Raw genomic sequence first — 26,221 nt, 5'->3', positions numbered from 1 at the left:
TGCACCGGGGTGGTGACAGCAGCAGAGAAAGAGCCGGTGTGGGCGGCGAATCAAGGTGAGGGCGAGGTCAGGTGGAAGAAGGCGGGGGAGGGGGGCTCAGTCTAATTGCTCAGGCAGCGTTGACTTCCTGTGCCACCGCACCATAATCCTTGCACCTTCTCCATCACCAACCCCCACGCCCCAGGCCAGCTCAGGCTCGCACCCACATCCCCTCCAAGAAAAGACAGAAGTGGAGGTTGAATGACCCCACTGGAGGGTTTGGTTTTTTTCTTTAATCATCATTAAACATGCTAAAGTCACACAGAGGGGCTATGTCACTTCCGCTCGGACTCCACGGCGGGGTAGGTGGGGACTCCAGGGGTCACTTGGTTTGGCGGCCTTCAGGGATGGCCACATGTGGGAGGTTAGAGGTAGGCAGGTTAGCAAAGTCCCGGAAATCCTTCATCTGGGTACACATCTACCAGCAGTAGTCTCCAGAAGGCCCCCCTCCCCCACGCTCCTGTCCTCTCCAGATCGGCTCTAGTCCCATCTCCCTGCCCTTGACCCTCGGAACCCGCTCTGCCTCTGCCTCTGCCTTTTATGGTCGCAGACTGGATGATGAAGGGTCCCTTCCTGGGAACTCCTCTACTCGGCATGCAATAACGTGGAAGGTGCTTGATTTGGGTCTCCCTGGGAGGGGGGGGCTCCAGTCCCCACTGTCACTCAGCTCCTAAGAGGGTGGGTGGATGCGGTGGCCCAGAAGGATGTGAGCGGCAAAACCCGTTACCTGAAGTGTGAATGTTGTAGCTGGCAGAACGGTGCTGGTGCCCCCCCCCCCCCCGTCGGCGCCCTGCTCTGAAGGCTTTCCCCTCCCTCCCACGCTGGCAGGGGCCCCTGTCTCAGCCTCAAAGCCTCTTGCCCCTCAACCTCACAGGCGAGGCACAGGTACCGACGAAGGAGGCTTATCCCGAGGAGAAACCGGTCCACCTCAGGCAGGTGGCTGCCAACTGGGTTCTCCATCTTCCCCATGCTCCTCGTGCTTCCACTGTGGCGATGGCTGGAGGGGGCGATCAGAGAAAATAATATCTAAGGGTCGAACTTGCCTCGACAAGAGGCGAGAGGGACACACAGGAGTGGGAACTGTGGAGGAGGGGAGAGAAGGGAGAGGGGGGGAGGGCAAGCCTGGTTATTCAGGGGCTAGGATCCTTTTTCCTTTTCTGGAATCTCCGGAACTTGCCCTGAATGGCAAGGGCAGCCTTCTCTGTTTCCGGTGCTGTCAGATCAATATCAATCTCCTCTTCCTCCTCAGCCTTCTTGGCACTGTTGGCCTTCCCTGCAGGGGGTTGAGAGACTCATAAATGGGTACACGGGCATTGCCCCCGCCCCTTTCTCCAGACCCCCAAATGCAGCGGTTAGGGTCCACTTCCTGCTGGGCTCTGTGGGGTTCTCCAGTCTTTGCTAGGACTAAGGACGCCCGGTAAGTCTCCTGCAAACTTGAGTCAGGGGACGGAGGCTGAGAGCTCTCTCTAGCTACGTAGGAGCTTTGCTGCTCTTAGACCAAGATGGCAAATGTCTTCTGTCACCACTCATTCCTAAACCCCGCGCTTCATATCCAGAGCATGTTCACTGTCCCCAGCTTGTTCTCAATTTCTCATTGACCCAGTGGCCCGATTACCTGGCGAGTTTCTTCCTCTCACAGTGCCTGCTCCCAAGCACTCCCGAGCCAGTTTCTAAAATCAAAGAGGCAATGCCGGTAGGTTTCCTTCTGAGGAAAAAGTGGAAGGAGTTCTAACCTAGTGCTTTGTTTCACTTATCCACGTTCCTATTCCGATTACGTCTGGCTCCGGGAGCTTCCAGACTCACAGCCCTACCCGTCTTCATGTCCGTGTATCTACCCGCTCTACAGATTGCCTAGCCCAACCCCACTCACCCTTTTCCTCTGGGCCAGGTGCCTGGTTGGTTGCTGGGGACGTTTTGGTATTAAGCTGGAAAAGACAAATCAGAATGTTAGATATTCACAGAAGCACTAAGGTGCCATCCCCTCAGACTCCTTGTCAACACTTTGAGGTCCTCCGACCAAGCACTTTCCCCTAGGCTTTTGAAGAAGCAGGTCTCAAGATCGGAGAGAGGGAGGAAAGTTGTCAAAACTCGTTCAACAAGTATTTATTGGCGCTAGGGAAGTCGTGGAGGACAAAACAAACTAGCTCTGTGCTCATGGGCTTTACATCCTCGTGCACAGATAGACCTACTACGCTAGTGTGCGAAGTGGTCATAGGTGCTGTAGACAGAAGACAGGCAGAGGGGTAGCGAGGGCTGGGGTGGGAATGGAGAAACACAGTTGTGCGCAGAGTGGTCGGGAAAATCCTCCCTGAAAGTAGCATTTGAGCCAAGAGCTGAAGGAGATAAGGGACCCTCCGATGGCTGAGGAGTGGAAGTGAGATGAGCCGTCAAGAGGAGGGAAGCAAGAGAAAGGGGGGTGGAGACAAGATCAGAGATGAACTGGGGTGGGTCGACCATGGGGGGACCTGGGAGCTTTTTTTTTTTTAAATGGGTTATTTATTTATTTATTTTGTGGGAGAGTGGGGGGAGGGGCAGACAGAGAGGGAGAGAGAGTCCCAAGCAGGCTCCCCGCTGTCAGCCCAGAGCCCTTATGAGGGGTTCGATCCCACAAACTGTGAGATCACGGCCTGAGCTGAAATCAAGAGTCAGACGCTTAACTGACTGAGCCACCCAGGCGCCCACGCCTTGGGAGAGCCTCCTTAAGGATTTTCCCTTTTATAGGTGAGATGAGAAGGCACAAAGGGGCACGTGGGAGGAAGCAGGAAAACCTGGCGGCGGGGGGGGGGGGGGGGGGGGGGCGGTGTTTCCTGCAGAAAATGAGGCAAGAGATAGGGGTAGCTTGGGTCAGGGTGGTGAGGAGTTCGATCCCGGGTATATTTTCATGTTATGACCCAAGGGATCGGTTGACTGGATGAGTGGCCTTCTGAGAAAGGGGTCAAGGATGACTCCAGAGTGTGTGGCCTGAAGAAGTGAGGAAAATGGAGTTGTCGTTTCCCACAGTGGAGAAGGCGGCAGGAGGAGCAGATTTTAGGAAAAGGGTCAGGAGCTTGTGTTCGGACAAGTCCAAGAGGTCTACTAATTACCCAAGTGGAGATTCTTCTACGAGCTGCTGGATGTCCAAGAGGAGGACCTGGCCCAGAGGTATAAATTGGGCAGTTGTTAAACATAGGGCTGACATTTAAAGCCGTCAGGGGTGCCTGGGTGGCTCAGTCGGTTGAGCGTCCAGCTTTAGCTCAGGTCATGATCTCACAGTTTGTGGGTTTGAGCCCCGCATCGGGCTCTGTGCTGACAGCTTAGAGCCTGGAGCCTGCTTCGAATTCCGTGTCTCCCCCTCTCTCTCCTTCAAAAATAAATAAAAACATTAAAAAAAAAAAATGTTAAAGCTGCCAGACTGCACGAGAGCACTATCAGATAAAGAGAACACAGTCAAAGCCTGGGACATTCCAGTGATTTGAGGTTGTAGAACTAAGGAAAAATCAGCAAGGGAAATTGAGAAGAAGTCAGGTAGGAGAAAAGCCGAGAGATTATAGTAATTTAGAAGGCCTGTGAAGAAACTATTTCACGCAGGAGAGAGTGACGAACCGTGTCCAATTCTGCAGGCCAGCCAAGTAAGATGAAGACGGGGGCTGACCTGGTGACCCTGACAAGAGGGTCACAGTGGAGGAAGGGAGCAGACGTCTGGTTATAGTGGGTTCGTGAAAGAAATGGAGGAGAGATTGAGGCAGCAAATGCAGAAGGCGTTGCAAAAAAATGGGGATGGGGGTGTGTGGTTTGAGGGGGATACGGCTCACGAGAAGATCTGCCTTAAGATGGCGGAAATGACAGAATGTTTGTGTCTTTATGAAAATAACTCAGTAGAGAAGGACACACTACAGTATTACAAGAGCCTCGCGGCTGGAGAAGGAGAAAGGGGATGAGGTCTAGTGCGTAAGTAGAGGTGGCCCTGAACAGGGGGTGAACTGGAGGGAAGGCAGAGCTTACGGGTCCAGAGGCAACACGTGGGAACATTTGCAAGGTCTCTTCTCATTGCTTCTGGGTTTTCTTTTCAAGCTTATTTATGTATTTATTGGAGAGAGAGAGAGAGAGAGAGAATCCCAAGCGGCTGATGGCTCACCTGACACGGGGCTCGATCTCACGAACTGCGAGATCATGACCTGAGCCAAAATCAAGACCCGGACACTTAACCAACCGAACCATCCAGGTGCCTCTCATTGCGTCTGTTTTTGAAGTAAAACAGGTAACATGGTCATCATCCAAGAGGAGGAGGGAAGAGATACTGAAGGAAGGAAGCAGGGAAAGAAGGGATGAAACACTCATCCAGGGAAGCAGGAAAGTGACTGAAGTAGGAAACAGTAACAGCATTGCTGGGAAGCAACTGGGGCCCCTCCTAAGGCCAAGGACATGAATTTGAAATAAGATTAGTCAACGATACGTGTGCTCTTCTCTGGCCTTTCTGCCCAGATGGAGAGTTAAATTCAAAATAATAGTAGTTCCCCCTCCTCAGAATTATGTCACCGGGGCTGCTTCATCTGGACATTCCTATCGCAAGGTACAATTCATCTTGAGACAGAGGCATGCCTGTGGGCTCCCGGGTACCCTTGGAGTCTGCGGGCTCATTTCCAAATCGAATACCTGATATTTCCCAAAATACAGGAATCGAGTGCTTTCACGAAGGTTCTGTCATCTCATCCATAGGATAGCTCAGTGGAGTCTCCAGTATTATCCCTCATTTTAGCAAATGCAAACCTTTGCTGAATGACTGCCAGATAGAAGCGCTCTGCTTTAAGAGCGGATAGAAAGAACCCAGTGTATGACACGTAGATTATGCCATTTATACCCTATTTTGATGAATATTTATCAACCACTTACTGATGTTTGATTCTACGCCCTAATGGAGTATAGAAGAAACACAAGATTCATTTATTCAAGAAACGTATCGCTGCCTAATACATGCCAAGCATCATTCTAGACACTGGGGATGAAGCGGTGAGCAAAATAAAGTTCCCGAACTCATTAAACACTTATGCCAGTTAGTGACATGTTCCAAGAAGGAAAATGAAGCGGCGTATCTAGGAAGGGCTCTCTGATGAGTGACATTTGAGCAGAAGTTTGAATGACATATAAAAACCAGCCATGTGAACGTGTGGGAGAGAAGCCTTCCAGGCGGATGAAACATCAGGTGGAAAGTCCCTGAGGCAGGTTTTGTGCCTTCTGTGTTCAAGGAAGAGTAAGAAAACCAGCATGGCTGGGGCCGAGTGAATGAGGGAGAGTGTAGAAGAAATTAAGCTGGGTGGGGAGCCAGAATATGAATATCTCTGGACCAGGGCAAAGGCTTTGGATTTTTTTTTTTTTTTTTTTTTCAGTTGATGGAAAGGCATTACAAAGTTCGGGGCACAGGGAATCATGGCCTGATATATTTTTAAAGAATCACTTTGCTGCTCAGAGAACAGGCCCTAGAGAGGCAAGAGAGAAACCAGGGGAAAGAATTATGAGGACGATAAGCCAGTGAGTGGAGAGGCCAGATCATGGGGGTTTGGAAGAGGGCTGGAGGTGATGAGAAGTATTCAGACTTGAGACAATTTTCATGGTAGGATCCATGGGACCTTTTGATGGATGTGTGTGTAACGATAGCTCTTCCAAAGAGCTCTGCTTTAAGAGCAGCAGAGAAGTTTGACAGAAGGTGGGGAAGAAGGCGGAGTCGTGGGAGAGTGTTTCAGCAAGTGAGTTGAGAAGGAAAACTTGATGATGCAGAAGAGAGAGAGCATAGTCGCTAGAACAGTGCCTTGAACAGGCAAAAGGAAACGGACCTAGCACACAAGGAGAGGGGTTGGCCTCAGAGATATAGACAGTCCATCCATAATACGGGAATGAAGGCAACCAACAGGGGTACGGAGGCAAGCAAGATGGTACCTGTAATGGGAGTGCGTGAAAGTTCTCTTCTGATTGCTTCTATTTCCTCGGTTAAACAAGAAGCACGGTTGTCAGCTAAGAGCGAAGAAGGGCCACAAGGCAGTAAGGGTTTGAGGAGAAAGGAGAAGGAGTGACATAATCACGTAAGAAAGTAAGAGAGCGACGTCCCATCAGCCTTCGCGCGCGACCTTCCACTCTCTTCCTCGGCGCTGCCTGCGGAGGTGGCAGCCATCTGTAACTCGGCATCATGGCTGCCCTCAGACCTCTGGCGAAGCCCAAGATCGTTAAAAAGAGGACCAAGAAGTTCATCCGGCACCAGTCAGACCGATATGTCAAAATTAAGCGCAACTGGCGGAAACCCAGAGGCATTGACAATAGGGTGCGCAGAAGATTCAAGGGCCGGATTTTGATGCCCAACATTGGTTACGGGAGCAACAAGAAAACAAAGCACACGCTGCCCAGTGGCTTCCGGAAGTTCCTAGTCCACAATGTCAAGGAGCTTGAGGTGCTGCTGATGTGCAACAAATCTTACTGTGCAGAGATTGCTCACAATGTCTCTTCCAAGAACCGTAAAGCCATTGTGGAAAGAGCAGCCCAGCTGGCCATCAGAGTCACGAATCCCAATGCCAGACTGCGCAGCGAAGAAAATGAATAGACAGTTTATGTGCACATCATATTTGTGTTAATAAAACCATAAAACTAAAAAAAAAAAAAAGAAAGAAAAAAAGAAAGTAAGAGAGCGAATAATGAGATGTGGTAGGGTCACCACGCAGCACTAAGGGCCCACTTGAGGTTAATGGACACGGATTCAAAATGAAACCAATTCAGATAGTGTCCCCAGCTTCCAGGCTGAGTGAAGAGCACCCAAACGGTATTTACTGAGAACTTTCTAGGTGCCAAACAGGATCTCATTGGATCCTCTGAAATTTCTGAGGAGTCATCCCTATTTTAGAGTTGAGGAAACAGGCTTAGAGAAGTTAAAGGTCTTGTCCAAGGTCAACCCACACTGCTAGAAAACAGTGGAACTGGCTTTGGGACCCAGAGTGGCAGACTCCACGTTCAATCCACGTTCAACCACCAGGCTCTGCTGTTTCCACAGGATGGAATATTGTCACACGCTGGCCCAAATATGCCAATATGCTAACAACGACCGAATCTGGGTGAAAAGCACATAGATGCACACTGAACTGTTCTTTCAACTCTGATCATTTTTTCTAATAAAAAGTTAGGGGGAAATAAGAAAATAATAATTTGTTTTTTTTTTTAATTTTTTTTTTCAACGTTTATTTATTTTTGGGACAGAGAGAGACAGAGCATGAACGGGGGAGGGGCAGAGAGAGAGGGAGACACAGAATCGGAAGCAGGCTCCAGGCTCCGAGCCATCAGCCCAGAGCCTGACGCGGAGCCCGAACCCACAGACCGCGAGATAGTGACCTGGCTGAAGTCGGACGCTCAACCGACTGCGCCATCCAGGCGCCCCAGAAAATAATAATTTGAAGTAAAACAAAAATTACTAAGACATGTTTTAAAAGTAGGCTATAGGGGCGCCTGGGTGGCTCAGTCGGTTGAGCGTCTGACTTCAGCCAGGTCACGATCTCGCGGTCTGTGGGTTCGGGCCCCGCGTCAGGCTCTGGGCTGATGGCTCGGAGCCTGGAGCCTGCTTCCGATTCTGTGTCTCCCTCTCTCTCTGCCCCTCCCCCGTTCATGCTCTGTCTCAAAAATAAATAAATGTTAAAAAAAAATTTTTAAGTAGGCTATAAATTGGTATGGCCCAATTTTTGTAAAAGATATAGACTGCTGGGGCGCCTGGATGGCTCAGTCGGTTGAGCGTCCGACTTTGGCTCAGGTCATGATCTCACGGTTCGTGGGTTCGAGCCCCGCGTTGGGCTCTGTGCTGATGGCTCGGAGCCTAGAGCCTGCTTCACATTCCGTGTCTCCCTCTCTCTCTGTCCCCTCCCCCACTCACACTCTGTCTCTTTCTCTCTCAAAAATAAAACATTAAAAAAAATTTTTTTTAAAAGATATAGACTGTTTATCTCTCTATCCATTTCAATTTACAAATCTGAAAGAAGGGCTCCCGGCTGCCTCAGTTGAAGGAGCATGCAACTCTTGATCTCAGGGTCAGGAGTTCAAGCCCCATGATGGGTGTAGAGATTACTTAGAAATAAAATCTGAAAAAATTAAAAAATGATAATAGGGTGCCTGGGTGACTCAGTCAGTTATGGGTCTGATTCTTGATTTCGGCTCAGGTCATGATGCCAGGGTCGTGGGATTGAGCCCTGAATTAGATTCTGTGCTGGGTGTGGAACCTGCTTAAGATTGTCTCTCTCTCTCTCCCTCTGCCCCTCTCCTATTTGTGTTCCCTCTCTCCACCTGGGGGGTTCAGTTGGTCAAGCATCCGACTTCGGCTCAGGTCATGATCTCACTGCTTATGAGTTCAAGCCCTGTGTTGGGCTGTGTGCTGACAGCTCAGAGGCTGGAGCCTGCTTCGGATTCCCTGTCTCCCTCTTTCTCTACCGCTCCCCCCACTCATGCTCTCTCTCTCTCTCTCTCTCTCTCTCTCTCTCAAAAGATGAATAAATGCTTAAAACATTTTAATAATAATGAATAAAAATCATAAAAATCTGCAAGAACATTCACAAAAGTGTTCCTGAAACTCTACAGAATTCCTGCTAGTTCCCCTTTCATTTTGTTTTTAAGTTTATTTATTTATTTGAGAGAGAGAGCACAAGCAGGGGAGGGTCAGAGAGAGAGGGAGAGAGAATCCCAAGCAGGTTCAGTGCTGTCAACATGGAGGCAGACACAGGGCTCGAACCCGCAAACTGTGAGATCATGACCTGAGCCGAAATCAAGAGCCTGACACTTAACTGGCTGAGCCCCCAGGCGCCCCTGTTTTGTTTTGTTTGGTTTTTTAAGTAAGCTCCATGTCCAACACGGGGCTTGAACTCAACTCACGACCCTGAGGTCAAGAGTCATGTGCTCTACTGACTGAGCCAGCCAGGGACTCCTTGGCTAGTCCCCCTTTGACCAAAAGAAAGGGCCCGTGAAAAGAAACGTTGTTTCTGAGACTCTTGGGGGAACAGCCAGTCACTGCTTTCTCTCCCCATGATCTTCCTGTGGTCAAATTTATTTTTCATTTCCGTATCTTTTTGCACACGATCAATACAATGGCCCAGTAGTTGCCTATGTGACACGTTGCCCTCTGGTACGCCGTCATCACGAGCGGTTCGTCCACACTGCAAAAGCAGGGCGGGGACGGTAACAGGATAACAGTCAACAGTCCAGGCAAGAGGGTCATGGGTCAAGAGGCGAGTGCATGACCTCCTAGTTCAAATCCTACTTTCTCTATCGCCAGCAAATCCCCGGCTCTGATCCTTGCTTTAACTGTTATCCCTCTGACTCTAAGCCTGTTCCCTTAGAGTTCTCTCACCCTAGCGCCTCCCTCTTTGGAGGACAGTCAGGGCCCAATGTTGAACATCTCTCCTCAGATGGCTAGCTTTTCCTCTACTGTGCTTCTCATCTTGGCTACTCTTGAACTTTCTCTGAGCGGGAATAAGTGTGGGGACAGACCTACGCCGGCCACCGCTTCCCCTCTGCCCTGCCCTGCCTCAGTCTCTCCGGAGATGACCGACCCTGGGACGCGGCCGTGGCTCAGTTGCTGTCTGGTCCCCCAGGGGTTCCCGGCTCTGTGTGGCTTCAATTCATGAGGGGTCACCGGGGAGACCAGGAGAGGGTGCTTGCTCTAAGGAGGAGAAAGGCCCTATCACTCCCAACGCCCCCCTCGAACCTTCCGCTGAGAAGCAGGGGGCTGAGTCTCCCACCTCCTGGCCTCCTCCCTCGGCCCTTTCCAGCCAGTTCTCAAAATAGCCGCTCTGAACACTGGATTTCTCAACTTCGTTTTTTGGGATTTGCTGAGGTTGGGGGGTGGGGGCAGTTAGATTGCAGGTTGTCAGCTCCCACACGCCATACGGTACTGGGCCCTTTCCTGCTCCCTGGTCTCTGCCCCAACTCCCCTGTTTGTTCTCCAGAATCCCAGCAATTTTCGATGAATCAAGGTCCCCTGGTATATCACCTGCAAGCAGGGTGACTAACTGCATTTCAGATAAACCAGGGAGGCGTGGCGGGGAGGGGGAGGGGTCCACTCTGGATGAACCAGAAACCACATGCTCTGTAAGAGTCTCTCTCCCAAGAACTCACATCTGCTAAGCCACAAGAGCTGTGACAGGTGAGCGTTTCTCAGCCTCTGCCCACCTCACATCCCGGCCAGGGATGCGCGACAAACCCTCGGGTGGTCTTCTCTTTCTTTCAATCCTGAGCGCTTCGGACCAGTAACGGCAATGAAACGGTTTCGCGAATCCTCTCCCTTACAGGACGCAGCAGGAGAACGAGGAGAAATCGAGGACCGCGTCACGTCACCCTGCCTTACTGGTCATCACATATGTCATATCTACCCCGTGTCAGTCACCTTTCCACACACGTTATGAGCATGGACACGAGGGGTCTTATAACAGCCCTGCCAGATGGCTACTGTTGCCCTTCTCGTTTCACAGAGAAGGAGACTGAGGTCAAGAGAGTGACTTGCCTACGGGCACCCAGCTAAGAAGTAGCAAAGCCAGAACACGGAGCCAGGCAGTCTGACTCCAGAGTCCAGGCTTCCGAACACCACGCTGTGAACACCACTCTCCCGTCTCTAGCCAAGGAAGGAAAGTGGGAGGGAAAATCCTAATCATTCCCACAGGCAGCCATGGTCAAGGTCAGTCTCTCAATCCGCGGGCCCCAGCAACTTTCTTCACGTACTCTCCACAGGGAACATGGGGAACAGTATCGCGTGCTCCCATCGTGGGGAAATCTTTATTTATTTTTTTTTTTAAGTTTATTTATTTTGAGGCGGGGAGAGGCAGAGAGAGAGAATCCCAAGCAGGCTCCGCGCCGGCCGATAAGGGGCTCGAACTCCCGAAACGTGAGCTCGTGGCCTGAGCTGAAATCAAGAGGTGGACGCCTAACCACTGAGCCACCCAGGTGCGTCCCCCCACCCCCCCTCCTACTGTGGGGAAATCTTACTACGCGACCTGCTCCCAGAGCGTGTGTACTGACTCAGATTCCAGCCCTGCCAGTTGACCTGACCACCCCGATTCTGGCTTTTATCTCAGCGTGTGCTCCGTGGGCCACCTGACACACAGCAGGCTGACCTCTGGGGGCCAGCTATAACCCGACGTGCGCTCTCTACTCGCGGTGACGCTGTGAAGCGGACCCTTCAGATGCCGAGAATTCCACGTGCGGGGCCATCGCCCTGGTTTCCGTCTCGAAGGACTCCCTCGCCTACATTCGATCTGCGATTCTGTGTTTCCGGTGCGCTTAGAGCTGGGTTCGGCTCAGCCTCCGTGCCCACACCAGGACGAAATGTTTCTCACTTCTCAACACGCACCAAACGCTAATTAGCAACTGTGAGGCCATCAACTCTCGCCTTTCCCCAGAGGGTCCCACTTCTTTCCTTGCCTACCTCCCTGCACTCCTCTTCCCCTCACCTCTGGGCCTGCCGTACTCCCAAGTTCCATTCTGTCACGTTGGCGGTAGCTGCCAAGTTCCCCATGAGTATATTCTTGTTTCCTCTGCAGTTCAAAGTTGTGGGCCCTCCCTTCCCCTGGGGAAGGAGGAAAAGGAGAGGCCAGGCCTGTTCGCTTAGGGGTCTTGGGGCTCTGAGACCGCAGAGAGGATTCTGCCAAGGCAACAGCCTCCCTTTCCCAGTGTGATACCTCCTCCCGGGGCATTCATTAGCATTCAGATGAATCCCGATTCTTCCATTTAGCTTCCTCCTTTCTCCTTCTCGGGAGTCTTTACGATTAACTCCCCTCACTCTCTTATATATAAAAACCCTCCCTGTCTTTAAAAAAGGGGTAAAAAAGACTTCCTCGAGCTGAATTCTTTCTTCAACTACCATTAGAGGGAAAAGCAGCAGGTCTAGGACCATGCCTGGAGGAACCCCAATACTCAAAGGTTAGAGGGATCTTTTCGACAAATACAAATATTGCAAAAAAAACAAAACAAAACAAAAAACCCGAAAAACAAAAAAACCTTCATCTGTACCTTGCACTTCACATAAAAATTAACTCCAAGCACACATAAAGCCTAAAACTATAAGACTTCTAGAAGAGAATATAGGAAAAAAAATCTTTCCAACCTTGGGGTAGGCAAACATTTCTTAGATATACCACAGGTAAAATCCATAAGAGAAAAAAATTATAAACTGGACTTCGTCAAAAGTAAGAACTGCTCTCTGAAGGGCGCCTGGGGGGCTCAGTGGGTTAAGCGTCCGACTTCAGCTCAGGTCATGATCTCACGGTTTGTGGATTCACGTCCCCCGTCAGGCTCTGCGCTGACAGCTCAGAGCCTGGAGCCTGTTTCAGATTCTGTCTCCCTCTCTGTCTGCCCTTTGCCTGCTTGTGTTCTCTCTCTCTCTCTCTCTCTCTCTCTCTCTCTCTCTGTCTCTCAAAAACAAATAAATAAAACATTAAAACAAAAAAAGTAAGACCTGCTCTTAGAAAGACACTCCTAAGAGACTGAAGAGGCAAGCCACAGATTAGGAGAAAATGTCTGCAAATCACATGTCTGACAAACGCCTTATATCCCACATACATAAACAACATTCAAATCTCGGTAACGTGAATGCAGTTTGTAAACATGGGCGAGATAATTGGACGCTTTGCCAAACAAGATACATGGGTGACAGATGAGCACAGAAGATACATAACATCATTAGCCGTTTGGGGAATTCAAATTATAACCCCACCGAGGTACCATTACACGCCACTACTCTCCTGGTTTTTTTCGTTTCGTTTGTTTGTTCTAACCACACGGCGTGCTGGCAAAGACCCAGAGCGCCTGGAACGCTGTCTACTGTTGCTGGGAATGCAAAATGGCGCGGCCACTTGGCGGTTTCGCAGGCACCGTCACTGCTGACCCCAGCAATCCCCCTCCTGCGGATTTTTCCCAGTGAGACGAAAACCCCTACACATGCACCTGGAAGTGAATGCCTGTAACAGCCCTACTTGTCACCACTAAAAACTGGAAGCAGCCCACGTGTCCCTCACGTGGGGAAGGGATAAACGAAGCATGGTCCGTCCGCGCGCTGCGATACTACTCAGCAGTTAAAAGAAGGCCTAAACCACTGACACGACGATATGCATGATGGATGAACCTCAAATTCATTAGGCTAGGGGGCGCCTGGCCGGCTCAGTCCATAGAGCGTGTGACTACTGATCTCACGGTCTTGTGTTCAAGTTGGGCGTAGAGCTCACTTAAAAAAAAAAAAAAAAAAAAAAAAAAAAGCGTTAGGCTAAGTGAAAGAAGCCAGTCCCAAAAATCTACATATACATAGTATGATTCTAACGATATGACATTTCTTGTAAGTGCAAAACTATACGGAACGCAGAAAGATCATCTCAGTGGGGGCTGAGGTCACGGGAGGGGTGGTGGCAAAGGGGAAGGAGGGATCTGGCGATGATGAAACTGACCCGTATCTTGATTGTGGTGGTGGTTTCGTGACCACATGTGTTTGTCAAGATTCACAGACCTACACACTGATAAGGGTCCATTTGACTGCGTAGAAATTTTATGTTAATGTCTTCAGTGTGGAAAAGGGTTAAGGGGAGGTCAAGAAGCTAGCAACGACTGAGAAGGAGCACTGAGAAAGGCAGGGTAGTAGGGGGCACCTGGGTGGCTCGCTTGGTTAAGCGTCCGACTTCGGCTCAGGTCATGATGTCACGGTTCGTGGGTTCGAGTCCCGTGTCGGGCTCTATGCTGACGGCTCAGAGCCTGGAGCCTGCTTCGGATTCCGTGTCTCCCTCTCTCTCTGCCCCTCCCCTGCTCGCATTCTGTCTCTCTCTCTCAAAAATAAATAAACATTAAAAAAAAAAAAAAAGGCAGGGTAGTAAGACAGACTGGGGGGAGGGGGTGGGCCCAGGGCCTCTCACGGCTCCCCTCTTCACAGCAGGGCTCTCTGAACACTTACTGTCTCCGTCTCCTCACCTTCCAGACTCTCCAACCCATTTCAACCCCTCCTCTGCCCCTCCTACTCCAGTGAAATGACTCTTCGGACAAGCAATGACTCTATGATACCAAGTCAATGCAAAGGTGCCAACTCCATTTGGCTTGACTTGAGGCATTCGACACGCAATCGTTTCACCTTTCTCGACCCACATCCTTGCCCTGGCTCCTGGGACATCATGATTTTTCCTGGTTTTTCTCCTTTCTGGGCACTTCTGCCCAATGCTTAAGTATTGGAGACTCTCAAGGTTTGGAGCCAGACTCTCCTTCTGTTCTTTATTCCTAGAGGATCATATCCGTACCTCTGACTTCAGTCATCATTTATGTACCGTCCCGGAGAATGGGGGTTGGCAGACTACAGTCTCCCTGACGAATCTGATCTGTAGCCCATTTGTGTAAATAAAGTTTTATAGCCACACCGATTGTTTACATGTTGTCTATGGCTCCTTGGCTCTGCATCAGCAGAATTGAGTAGTTGCAACAGAGACCATATGGTCCACAGGGCCAAATACATTTAGTATCTGGCCCATTACAGAAAAAGTTTGCCAAAGAACTGCAACAGATCTTTCTGCAATGATAGAAATGTTTTGTTTTTATTTATTTTTTTTAATTTTTTTAAAAGGTTATTCGTTTTTCAGAGACAGAGAGACAGAGCGTGAGCGGGGAAGGGGCAGAGAGAGAGGGAGACACAGAATCGGAAGCAGGCTCCAGGCTCCGAGCTGTCAGCACAGAGCCCAATATGGGGCTCGAACCCACGGACGGTGAGATCGTGACCTGAGCTGAAGTCGGACGCTTAACCGACTGAGCCGCACCCAGGCGCCCCATGATAGAAATGTATTAGATCTGTGCTGTCTGGTATACGGCATCCATGTGGCTGTTGAGTACTTATGTAATGTGGCCAGTGCAACCGAGGAATAAAATGTATAACTTTATTTAATTCCTAAGTTAAGCGTTAGTTGTCAAGCGTTGGTTAACTTTAATAAGTTAAAGAGCGACATGTGCCTAGTGGCTGCCATTCTGAACAGCCATTCTGAACGGCCACTGCCGACTCCGGTGGACATCTCTGTCCCAGAGCCCTCCTGTGGGTTTCAGAACACCTCCACCGGATGGCCTCCAGAAACCTCAGACTCTATGCATCTCAAACCGGACTCATAATCCTACTTACCCAACCTTGTCTTCTGCAAGTATTCTCTATCTCATCCAGTTGCACAAGCCAGAAACCCGGAAATTGTCCCCGACGACTGTCCTTCTTTCCGTCACACTGTGTGTCCGATTCAGTATGAACACTTGTTAACTTTATCTCCTAAGTTACTTTATCTCCGCTACTGCCCTAATGCAGTTGCTTCCTAGGTGGGCCACTGCAATAGCCCAAGTGGTTACCGATGGTCTTAGGATGAAGAATAGAACCATTACTGTGGTCAAAAGGCCCCTATATTATGCAGCCTCTGATTGCCTCAGTAACCTCATCTCTGGAACACACCTTATGCCTTCCTACCTCAGGACCTTGGCACAGGATTCTCTCACCTTTACTCCCTTATCTAATGAATTCCTGCTTATCCTTCAGAGCTCCCTTCAAGGGGTCCTTCTTCCGGGAGGCTCTTCTTGGCTACCCAGACTTGGCCAGGGCCCCCGTTATGTTTGTTGTTGTTGATTTATTTATTTTGAGAGCGAGAAAGAGAGAGAGAATCCCAAGCCGGCTCTGCACTGTGAGCGTGGAGCCTGACGCCGGGCTCAAACCCACGAACCGTGAGATCATGACCTGAGCTGAAATCAAGAGTTGGACGCCTGCCTGAGCCCCCCCAGGCACCGCTCATTATGTTTTAATTAGCGCCCAGGATTTCCTCTTGGTAGCACTTATCACTCGTGTAACTAAATCATAATTTTGTGGTCAAATATCGAATGTACGTCCCCTCCATTTGGGTGTGAGTTCCTATGAGGTGGGGGCAGTGCCTGCCTTACTCACTACCGTACCCCCAGGGTCTAGCACAAGGCCTTCATGTACTCAGGATTTGTCAAATGAACGAAAGAGTTCCCACTGTGCTCTATTCGCCACCTCATCTAGATTTCTCAAATCAAATTTGTTTTCAGCTGGCTGATGGCCTCCACTCTATAGCTAGTTCAGAGGCTGTTAAGAGTATCAGAAGCCAGGTCACTGCTTGTCCTCGAGTCGGTACGTTGTGCCTGAAAAGGAGTTGAGGACGAAGGAGAACCTGTCTGGAAGCATATCTCCTATCGCCTGTACAACAGCTACTGTGCACTTGGCTTCCCTTCCCCCACCCTTACCACCTACCAGATTCCACTTCCTCGAAAGCAAAGTCCGTATTTACCATTCATTTGTGTGTCGCAGTAACTGCAACCTAGGCCTTGCACAGAAGAAGTACCCAACAGATATTTACGTGAACTAAAAATTTCTCAAGCCTCAAATTCCCGGAAGGAGTGCTATGGCATAGTAGGTGGAGCTAGACACATCTGGTTTCATATCCTGGGTCTGCATTGACTATCTTCAAATCCCAGTCCTGGGGCGCCTGGGTGGTTCGGTCGGTTAAGGGTCTGACTTCGGCTCAGGTCACGATCTCATGGCTCCTGGGTTCAAGCCCCACGTCGGGCTCTGTGCTGACGGCTCGGAGCCTGGAGCCTGCTTCGGTTTCTGTGTCTCCCTCTCTCTCTGCCCCTCCCCTACTGGCTCGCTCACTCGCTCTCTCTGGAAAAAAAGAAAAAAAAAAAATCCCAGTTCTGCCATTCCTAGCTGTGTGTGACATTGGGTAAATCACTTAGCCTTGCTGTGCTCAGACCTCTCACCTGCAGAAAAGAGACAGTATCTATTTTGAAGGGTGAAAAGAACGAGAAAATGTATGTAAAATGCCTAGCATGTATTAAAATAAATAGTTAGTATTTTGAGGTAATATAATCCTGGGTTAAATACAAGAATAGGTCAAGTTACTGGGGAATTGCCTGGTTAAAGTCCTGGAATCAAGGACTAAAGTTGCTACAGAGTTTATCTTCCCTAAAGAGAACTGAAGGCCGAAGACTATGCCAGGATTGGTCTAAGGGAACTTGAGGCTTATTCTCCAACCACAGGACCTTCAGAACGGAGCTCTTTTTACTCTAAACCGATGCTGGAAATCAAAATCTCCATCTTCCCAATGTTTGTCCCCAGAAATGCTGACGATGGCTCTAAACTCTGATAAAGGGCCCAACAATAGTCTGCGTGGACAGAAACCGTATTCCGTGCAGCAGCTGCCCAGGTCTGCAGTCCTGGAGACTCCTGGAGCCACTCCCGGGTACACAGGAAGGGGGTCCTATACGGCACCTCCATAAGTGTTTACGTTTTGTTTCAAAATTTTTGTTAACATTTGTTTATTTTTGAGAGACAGAGACAGAGCATTAGCAGGGTGGGGCCGGAGAGAGAGGGAGACCCAGAATCCGAAGCAGGCTCCAGGCTCCGAGCTTGTCAGCACAGAGCCCGACGCGGGGCTCGAACTCACAAACCGGGAGATCGTGACCTGAGCCGAAGCTGGACGCTTAACCGTTTAACCGACCGAGCCACCCAGGTGCCCCTGTTCACGTTTCATTTCAAAGAACTCTAGGGGCGCCTGGGTGGCTCAGTCAGTTAAGCATCAGTCTCTTGATTTTGGCTCAGGACATGATCTTCTAGTTCGTGGGTTTGAGCCCCGTGTTGGGCTCTGCACTGACAGTGCGGAGCCTGCTTGGGATTCTCTCTCTCTCTCCCTCTCTCTCCGCCCCTACCCTGCTTACATGTGCACGCACACACTCCCTCTCTCAAAAATAAATAAATACACTTAAAAAAAAAAAACCAAACCTCTAAGACACAGACACGCATTTTATTTTTTTAATCCAAACGATGATCGTGCAAATCTGTTCATTGCAAATCTGCTCAATCAGAAGGATGGCTTGTTAGTATTGTCTTGGCAAAACGCCTGAGAACAGTCAAACCGGTGGTGACTTAAGTGCCGTTTCCCTCCTGCCACCACTGGGGAGTAGGTACCTTATCACTTTAGGCCTGACTCCCTCTGCCTCCTTCAAGGGCTGCGTTTCTTCCTTTCTTTGTCTTCTTCCTCTGTAATGGCGTTGCCACGGCAACCACTGTCACCAGAATAGGCAAGACAGTGTCACCCCCTCTGCTCCAAGCAGCAAGTTAGAGCCAACCTTGGAGAAGGCAAACTACCCAGATTTCCCCGCACTCCTCTTCCCTCTGGGCTCTTGAAAGAGGTTGTCCAGGGCAGCAACAGAAGGAACAAAGGAGGACCTCACCATACCTGGATTTGCACGATCCGGCTGGGATGCTTTGCACATGAAAACACATCATCTACACGTTCTCGTGCTGCTGCAATCGCAGAGTTCAGATGAAAAAGCACAGGTACTCAGCATCCTGCCCTACAGCCCAGGGCAGGAAACCTCAACAGGGCCTGAATCGTCAAACTCCGAAACAGGAGCCCCCAAAAGACCCCTACCCCTTCCTTGGTTTGCTATAGACATAAATCCCAGGCTCCGTAAGCTCCCCGCCTGCGTTAGAGGTGCAGAAAGGGACGGGAGGCAGGAGTTCGTGCAGCTGCTTCCAAGTGGTGACAAAGAGGGTCCCCAGGGACCCTTGTACCCCTGCTGACGTATCTTCCCCCAATGCTAGATGAAGGTCGCTGCCGAAGGACTTCAGAGAGGCCCGTGGGATGACCAGGTGCCTCTGCGAGACCCTAGCCTGCTGTTGGGAGCACTGTTGGAACCGGTTCAATTCCTTCAGTGCAGCAACCGGCTGCAGTCTTCAAACAGCCTCTGAAAGACTCGTTCAAGGTCACCCTCAAGATAACAACAGAAGGAGAACTGGGAATTCTTACTTCAGGTCCTACACACACACATTCTTCTCCTCACATAAGGAATGTGAACCAAATACCCTGGAACCCAGATGCCTCCTAAAACAGGAACTGGACCTGAGCGGTCGGAGCTCCCGAGCTCCCCCCCCCCCCCCCCCCCCCCCCCCGCTCTGCCCCCGGCCCCTCAGACACCCCAGCCCTGGTGCCTGGAATAGCATACCCCCCACCGGAGTCAGAGGCAGAACTCCTCGGGCCAGGCTAGCTCATGGTATGCGGTGAGTCAACAGCCCCGCCGTCCCCCCAGCATGGGCTGCCACAGTTTAATGAGCGGTTCTTTGCGGTGCCCTGCACACAGCTTGGAGCTGTGCCTTCTACCCCACACTGAGGGTAGGGGTGGGGGAGAGCGAGCAGCGCCAGGCATCATTTATTACTATAATCTTCAATGTGCATCCCACCCATGGCGTGAATGTCCCAAAATAAACGTATTAATCCCCCCACAGCCTACAAAGCAAACACTCAGCTGGAGGGCTTTGTGTGGGAGGGAGGCGGCACCAAGGACAACAGAGGGGGAAATGGCACCTCTTTTCCCTGGGGTGTGGGGGGAGGGGCGCTGCTGGGAAACCCAGGTGGGCATGCCTTCAGGAGTCAGCCTAGAACGAAGCAATAATGAGGCTTCAGGGAGGAGAATGTGACAAGGTCCAGGATTTGGGGCACCTGCTCATGGGCACCCGCAGGGATGCGGAGCTCTTGGAAAAAGTGGTTTGGGATCTGCTTCCGACTTGGCTTCCTCCCTCGGGTAAAATAATTCTGGGGCAAGTCAAGGCATTTTGAGCAGCCGGTCTGGAGCATGGATTTCGAAAAGCACGCGCTTCGGATCCTGGAATCCTAGTAGGCTGCTAACACTTACTTTGCAGGTCTAACACATTCTTCTTTCCCCCTTCTGAGACTTTTCCTCCCAAAGCCTTTGTACTACTCTTCTTGGAAGTCAAGTGGCCCAAATGAAAGGGCCCTTATTGGGTTAGCAGGTACACCAGTTTTATTGCGAGATCTTTTGTCCTGCACTGGGCCCTCCAAGTCGAAACTTCAGCAGACGTCAGAGAATTGCTCTCGTTTCTTTCTTTTCAGACAGAAAACCGCTCCTTCTGGCCCTTGATGCTCTGCAGTTCCGGGGATCGATGATGGACACCAGAAACTAAGATCCCAGGAAAAGGGGGGCCTCCAGGCGTCCCCTCACCGTCTCTCCTGTTAGCTTGCCTGAGCCACTTGAGCACATTCACTGCACCCATTTTCAGGGCGACTGCACATCCTGCATTAGGGACAGTAGTTGCCCTGCCTCGTATCCTACCAAAATGTACCCTGTCGATAAATATTATCTCCCGTGGATCTCTCGTCTCCCTCCACCCTCTTGCTCAGCAGGTATGAAATCACATTGCTTAGATTTCCTGTAGAAAGTACTTGTGACGTAATGGGGCGCCTGGGTGGCGCAGTCGGTTAAGCGTCCGACTTCAGCCAGGTCACGATCTCGCGGTCCGGGAGTTCGAGCCCCGCGTCAGGCTCTGGGCTGATGGCTCAGAGCCTGGAGCCTGTTTCCGATTCTGGGTCTCCCTCTCTCTCTGCCCCTCCCCCGTTCATGCTCTGTCTCTCTCTGTCCCAAAAATAAATAAACGTTGAAAAAAAAAATTTATAAAAAAAAAAAAAAAAAGAAAGTACTTGTGACGTATTCCTTAAAGGTTGCATATAAATCACAGCATTCTATGCTCGCTGGGGTAACATATTAAAGGGCTCATATGGAAAGTTCTTCTGGAATGAGCAGTCTGTGCCCTAGTCTTGGTTCTAGTGTTGTGTACACTTAGCTCAGCTTTGGGCCTCAGTTTCCTCATTTCTAAGACAGGAAGATGGGATCAGATGATCTTTAGGGCTTCTTAACATATCTAAAATCATATCACTAAAACGTTTGGACAGGGACGCCTGGGTGGCTCAGTCAGGTAAGCATCTGACTGTTGACCTCGGCTCAGGTCTTGCTCTCAGGGTTGTGAGTTCAAGTGCTGGGCTCCACACTGGGCATGAAGCCTAGTTACAAAAATGTTTTTTAAGTAATAAAATATTTGGTTATTTGAGATTTTCTTGGTGAAAGATATATCTGTATTTCTATCTTGAAGATTTTTTGCAAACCAAGCTTCTTTCTTTCTTTCTTTCTTTGTTTCTTTTCTTTTCTTTTCTTTTCTTTCAAGTTTATTTATTTTGAGAGAGAATCCCAAGCAAGTTCTGTGCGGTCAGTGTGGAGCCCAACACAGGGCTTGAACGCACAAACTATGAGATCATGACCTGAGCCAAAATCAAGAGTCAGCCACTCAACCAACCAAGCCACCCGAGCACCCAAAATTTTTTTCATGAGAAAAGAAACTCATGAAGGGCAATTTGGGACTATAGAGAAACAGAAAACAGGGAGAGGCGTTCATAGAACCACTGCTCTGAAAGGACAATTACTCACCTGACCCTTCTTCCTCTTCTCCCCCTTCAACCCTATCTCCATCACTTGCATTCCTGAAGACCCTCCACAGACAGACAGGAAAGATGCCTCAGGTTTGCATATTTCAACTCCAGCCACATTGCTTATGGGTGCCTGCCCTTATAGAGCCGTGACATTCTACGATGCAACAGATCACAGCTGCGGCTTAGGAAAAACAGTCGTCCCAATTCCTGGCTAGAAGATAACAGTCATCCACTTTTACCAGCGAGAGGCTCCCACTCAAACAGCTAAAGCCAACGACCTGGATGGGTGACTGAGAAAGGAAGTTCTGGAACCAAGTTCTGATTTCCCTCGCTTTGGAAGACAGATTATTTTCAGAAGTGAAAGGCATTCCAATATTAAGTAGCTAGCCCTTCTATTTTATATGTCCAATAGAACCATAATAATTATAATAAAATAATAATAATAGAGGGAAACTTGGATTTCCTCCAAGTCCCTTCCAGGTTCCCTAACAACTGGCTCACAGAAGACAACAGAATGGTATCAGCCTGCCCAAGCTTCCGTTGTGGGGAAGGTTGCAGACTCTGACAGATATGCACACGAACGAGAACGTGATCTCCCAAATGCGACATCCCATTCCCAGTACCTAAGACGAGAGCCAGCAGGAGGATAAAGGAGGGAGTACCAGTTCTGAGCTCTCTCCTAGCGAGGTTTAACGGATTTTTGGCCCCTGCCAGCCAAAACACAAGACAGACATTGTGAGCACAGTTCCCAGGCATCCACGACCCCCATTTCAACAGAATGATGGCCAGACCAAGGGATCGCACCAGCTGGGCTCCTCACAGTTGAAAAAATGCGACAGGATCACAGAAGAACTTGCATCTGTGCTGTAAGCAGCCGGCTACACCGTAGAAGTGTCACGAGGGGTTATGGGACAGAACCCCCAGGGACGGCGTGCATCTCCCATTCCCATCCTTCATTGAAACCAGCGAAAAGTTATGAAACTATAAGAGATAGACCGTGATTCACACCAATCAAGTCCTGCCTGCAGCTGTGAATACAGCAAGCTGGAGCTGAGTCCCCTGCAGCTCCCCTGTGCATGGATGGACACACACACACACACACACACACACACACACACACACACACAAGTACGTTTATGGGGAAACGCTCTGCTGCAGTACTGAGGGACAGCAAACAGCCATGGAGGCAAAGAGGAGCTGGAGATCGTCCCCAGCAGCCCCACCGGAACCCCTGCTCTTTGGTTGCACTACGTCTGAAGACTGCTCTCCGGTCTTGGTTCTTCAGTTGAAATGGGAATCTCGTAAGGAGATCCCAAATCCTCTTGTTTCAGGCAGTTTCTCTGAAGCAAGAAAATAAACAGATGGTGTGTGTGTGGGGGGGGGGGGGTGAAGCTTATATAAGATTTAGGGTGCACGGGGCTTTCCTGGGCAGCCCGAGGTGGAGAGCCTTGGGGCTGCCCAGGGAGAGGTGGAGAGGTTTGGCATCTCCCTGGAGATCCAGAGCCCTGGGCAATACTTCCGCTTTTCATCGTCTTTTTTTTTTTTTTTTTTTTTTTTTTTTTCCTACCAGAGGAAGAAAACAGGCCGGGTCTTGGCCTCTCAGGGAGCAGGGACCCCTTGGGGATCTGGTTCAGAAAGAGCTAGTCTCTGCGTAGACCCAGGTGGCTGCTTCTGGATTTTATAAATACTCATCCCTGAAGCCAGGCTCAGCTCCATATTAGAAGGCAGCCTTGAGAACTAAATTGCTAGTTAGAACCAGTTCACTCTGACGGCCTGGGCACCCCTGCGCACACACACAGCTAGTCCCCATCCGAGGATCCTACAGTCATCATTCTACCGAGCGAGCTCCTGAGTGAGGCTAGCCAAGTTCCGCCACGAAGTCAAGGTTTGACTTTCCCCTCACACACCAAACGGTCTTCCTGGTCACCGAAACAGCTTCATTCCTCCACCAAATGCCACCCTAAATGCCAGCCCCTGTAGCGTGCCCTACAGAGAGTCTGTGCACTGCCCCCCCCCCCCCCCCAAAGCACAGGCTAACCACACATATTCACGCTGGCATAGCCTTCAGGTCACAGTCTCCCAGGGGACGGCTTGAATTGCAACTTTCAGATTTAGAAACACTAGAGGGGGCCTTGAACTCCAGAGCTCACTGAAAAGAGGGCAAAGGAAACCTCTCTTCTCATATCAGGGCTGCTCACATTAGAAGCAAGAGGAAAGGGGACACCTGGGTGGCTCAGTCGGTTAAGCATCTGACTTTGGCTCAGGTCGTGATGTCACGGTTCATGGGTTCGAGTCCCGTGCTGACAGCTCAGAGCCTGGAGCCTGCTTTGGATTCTGCGTCTCTATTCGCTCTCTGCCCCTCCCCTGCTTGCTTGTGCGCTCTCACTCAAAAATAAATATTTTTTTAAATGTTAAAAAAAAAAAAAAGAAAGAAAGAAGTGGAAAGAAGATTGAACAATTTTTCTTTCCTTCTCTTTCTGAAAGGCTGCCCTGGTCACAGTCACAACTAGGTGAGGGACTTGGAGCCACTTTGGTTCATCTGCAGCCCCCAGACTAGCTGAATTTTCCAGGATAAACTCAGTGGACATAGCAACCAACACAACACAGCCGTTGGCACTAATTGGTTCCCTGGACGACAACTTTTAGTAGAGCTCCTACTAGAGATCAAGATCTAAATTGAGACCTAGGTTCCAGGGTCCTGTCCCCTCACTAACCTGGTATCCTTGAGAATTCTCACGCTCATTTTCTGTAATATTCCAAAACAGAAACGGGGAGACAGTAACGATAGATAGCTAATGTGGATTGAGGACCTCCTCTGTGCCACTGTTCTAAGTCTTTTGCATAATATTATCTCATTTAATCACTTGAACGATCCGTATTACCCCAATTTTACAGATCAAACAACGAAGCAGAGAAAGATCCAGTGACCTGCCTAAGACCACATAGCTAGGAAGTCGTAGGGCTGGGCCCTGGCATGTGGCTGAGACGCTGGATTTATCACAAGATCCTGGATACTAGGAAAGGGGGTTGCAGAGGGCAAGCCTGCGATGCTACTTAGCCCATAGTGACTTCACTTGGGAAGGGAGATCCTGGTTTTTGGATCCTCCAAATGCATTCAAACAACGGGAGAGGTCTTTCCAAGTCTCTGCTTTGACCCCCACCTAGGGACAGTGTCCTTGGAAAAGAGAAAATCCCAGTTGATGGACTGGCTCTGTCTCAGATGGATGCCACGGAGCCAGCCAGAAAGACCTAGGCTGTAACACTGCAGAGGGAGACCTCTCCGGAAGGGGACGTGGCTCCAGGAATGGACGTGCCCCCACGACAGGGGCTTCGGAATAGCAGAACCGGTCCCTCCAATGGTTGGCTCCTGTCTGAATGGGGGGCGGGGGGGATGCCACCTTCCCCAAAGGGGGGAGGTGACGCCCACAGGGGGCGAGGGCTGGGGTTGTGGCTGAATGCTACCTAAGCGAGGGTACAGGCGAGCCTTTCTCTCCGAAGTCCGGGGAGTGCAGGGAAGCCCGAGTGACCTCGCAGCGCTAAGACAGATGCAGAGAGCGGTATCCCGAGGAGGCGACTTATCACCTGAGACCGCAGTCCCCCCGCCCGCCCCCCCCCCCCAAAAGCTCCATCCAAAGCGCCGGGCTGAAAGCCTCCGTCTTGCAGTCGCTTCCCAGCGCCCGGGGCGGGAGCTTCCCCGGTGGGGGCAGTGGGGCGCCCCCGGAGGGCTCGGGGACTCGGGGTTGCCGCGCCCTCCCTCGCTCCCGGGTTCCCGCGCCGCGGCCTCCCCGCCGCAGGCTCGCCCGGAGCTCACCTCGCTCATCGCGGCGGCCGGACGGGGCGCGGCACGTGCAGCAGAGGCGAGGGGCCCTCGGGGCTGCGCGGGCGACGGCCGCGGGTGGCGGGGCTCGGAGGCGGGAGCCCCGGCCGACGAGCGGAGCAGAGGCTGGTGCGGGGAGGGGGGGGGGGGGCCGCTGCTCCGGAACCCGCACCCCGTCTCTCGGCGACCAGCTGCCCGCCGCCCGGTCCCCTCCCGACCCCGTCCTGTCGGAGCCGCTCCGCGCGCCTCCGCCGGGCGCTCCTTTTATAGTCGGCGCCGCACCCGCCTCCGGCCCCACCAATAGGAGCGCCTCCTGCCGCAGAGTGACGGCGCGGCGCATCCAATGGTGGCGGGCCCAGCGGTCTGCTGCATTTCCAAACTAGGGTAAGAAGGTCCGAGAGCGGGAAGGAGGGGGAGACCGTCGGGGGAAGAGAGCGCGCAAAGTGAAGTCGCGGGAGCAAAGAAGGAGGGAGAGGAGGGAGTGGTACACGAGGGAGGGGAGGAGGGAGAGGGAAGGAAGGAGTGCGGGAGTTCGAGACAGCGGAGAAAGAACTGGAAGGAAATCAAGAGGGTATCCGAATGAAAGGGGTAGAGCCAAGAGTTGTTGCAGATTAAGATTTAGTCGTAGGACGGCAGTCTGATTAAGAAAAGGGAACAAAGGAGGAAGAGAGGGAGAGATAGAGAGGAGGGAGGAGAGACTCAGAGACAGAAGCAAGTGGACCGTATTCCATGGCAAAGAGCTGGGAAGTGCCTGTTTGAGAATATTCTAGATCTTAGGAGTAGAGAGTTTACGATTCACCTGTCTTACCTCCCATATAATGCAAAAAAAAAAAAAAAAAAAAAAAAAGGAGACACACTTAATATGACTTTGCCCCTATTGGTGCCATTGAAATAGGGTTCAACATGCAAGTCCCGTTAGCCTGTGTCTTCCTGCAATTTAGGTAGCTGCCCATGTGGTGGTTCCTGTTTGAGTACCAGAGTCCCCTAGCCAAGTGGGGTGTAGGGAGCAGATGTGAAAGATGAAGCCCACGGTCCAATCTGCATAGACGGTTTTTCAAGAAGATGGAATTTTACTCAATAATTATGTCGTCTA

At 50.7% G+C, this 26,221-nt stretch overlaps 2 protein-coding genes across 2 annotated transcripts; one reads left to right on the top strand and one right to left on the bottom strand.

The window, feature by feature from the left end:
• Window positions 1-230: 230 nt before the first annotated feature.
• PCP4L1 (Purkinje cell protein 4 like 1) lies at window positions 231-25,375 on the bottom strand. The gene is made up of 3 exons (XM_045455305.1): window positions 25,123-25,375; window positions 1,910-1,964; window positions 231-1,312 (listed from the first exon to the last, which is right to left on the bottom strand). The coding sequence occupies exons 1-3, from the start codon at window positions 25,129-25,131 to the stop codon at window positions 1,170-1,172; spliced, it is 207 nt and encodes a 68-aa protein (XP_045311261.1). The 5' UTR covers window positions 25,132-25,375; the 3' UTR covers window positions 231-1,169.
• On the top strand, window positions 6,138-6,681 carry LOC123586277 (60S ribosomal protein L32-like). Its single transcript, XM_045455304.1, has one exon. The coding sequence runs from the start codon at window positions 6,197-6,199 to the stop codon at window positions 6,602-6,604; it is 408 nt and encodes a 135-aa protein (XP_045311260.1). The 5' UTR covers window positions 6,138-6,196; the 3' UTR covers window positions 6,605-6,681.
• Window positions 25,376-26,221: the final 846 nt, after the last annotated feature.

Source organism: Leopardus geoffroyi, chromosome C3 (genome assembly GCF_018350155.1).
Source record: "Leopardus geoffroyi isolate Oge1 chromosome C3, O.geoffroyi_Oge1_pat1.0, whole genome shotgun sequence".
Classification (NCBI taxonomy): domain Eukaryota; kingdom Metazoa; phylum Chordata; class Mammalia; order Carnivora; family Felidae; genus Leopardus; species Leopardus geoffroyi.
The sequence above is the reverse complement of the archived record's forward strand: the minus strand, read 5'-3'. Positions and strand labels throughout refer to the sequence as shown.

Coding starts and splice junctions, on each gene's coding strand:
- LOC123586277 (XM_045455304.1), top strand. CDS start 6,197: ATGGCTGCCCTCAGACCTCTGGCGAAGCCCAAGATCGTTAAAAAGAGG.
- PCP4L1 (XM_045455305.1), bottom strand. Junction 1,313..1,909: donor ACCTGGCCCAGAGGAAAAGG/GTGAGTGGGGTT, acceptor AACCCCCTGCAG/GGAAGGCCAACAGTGCCAAG.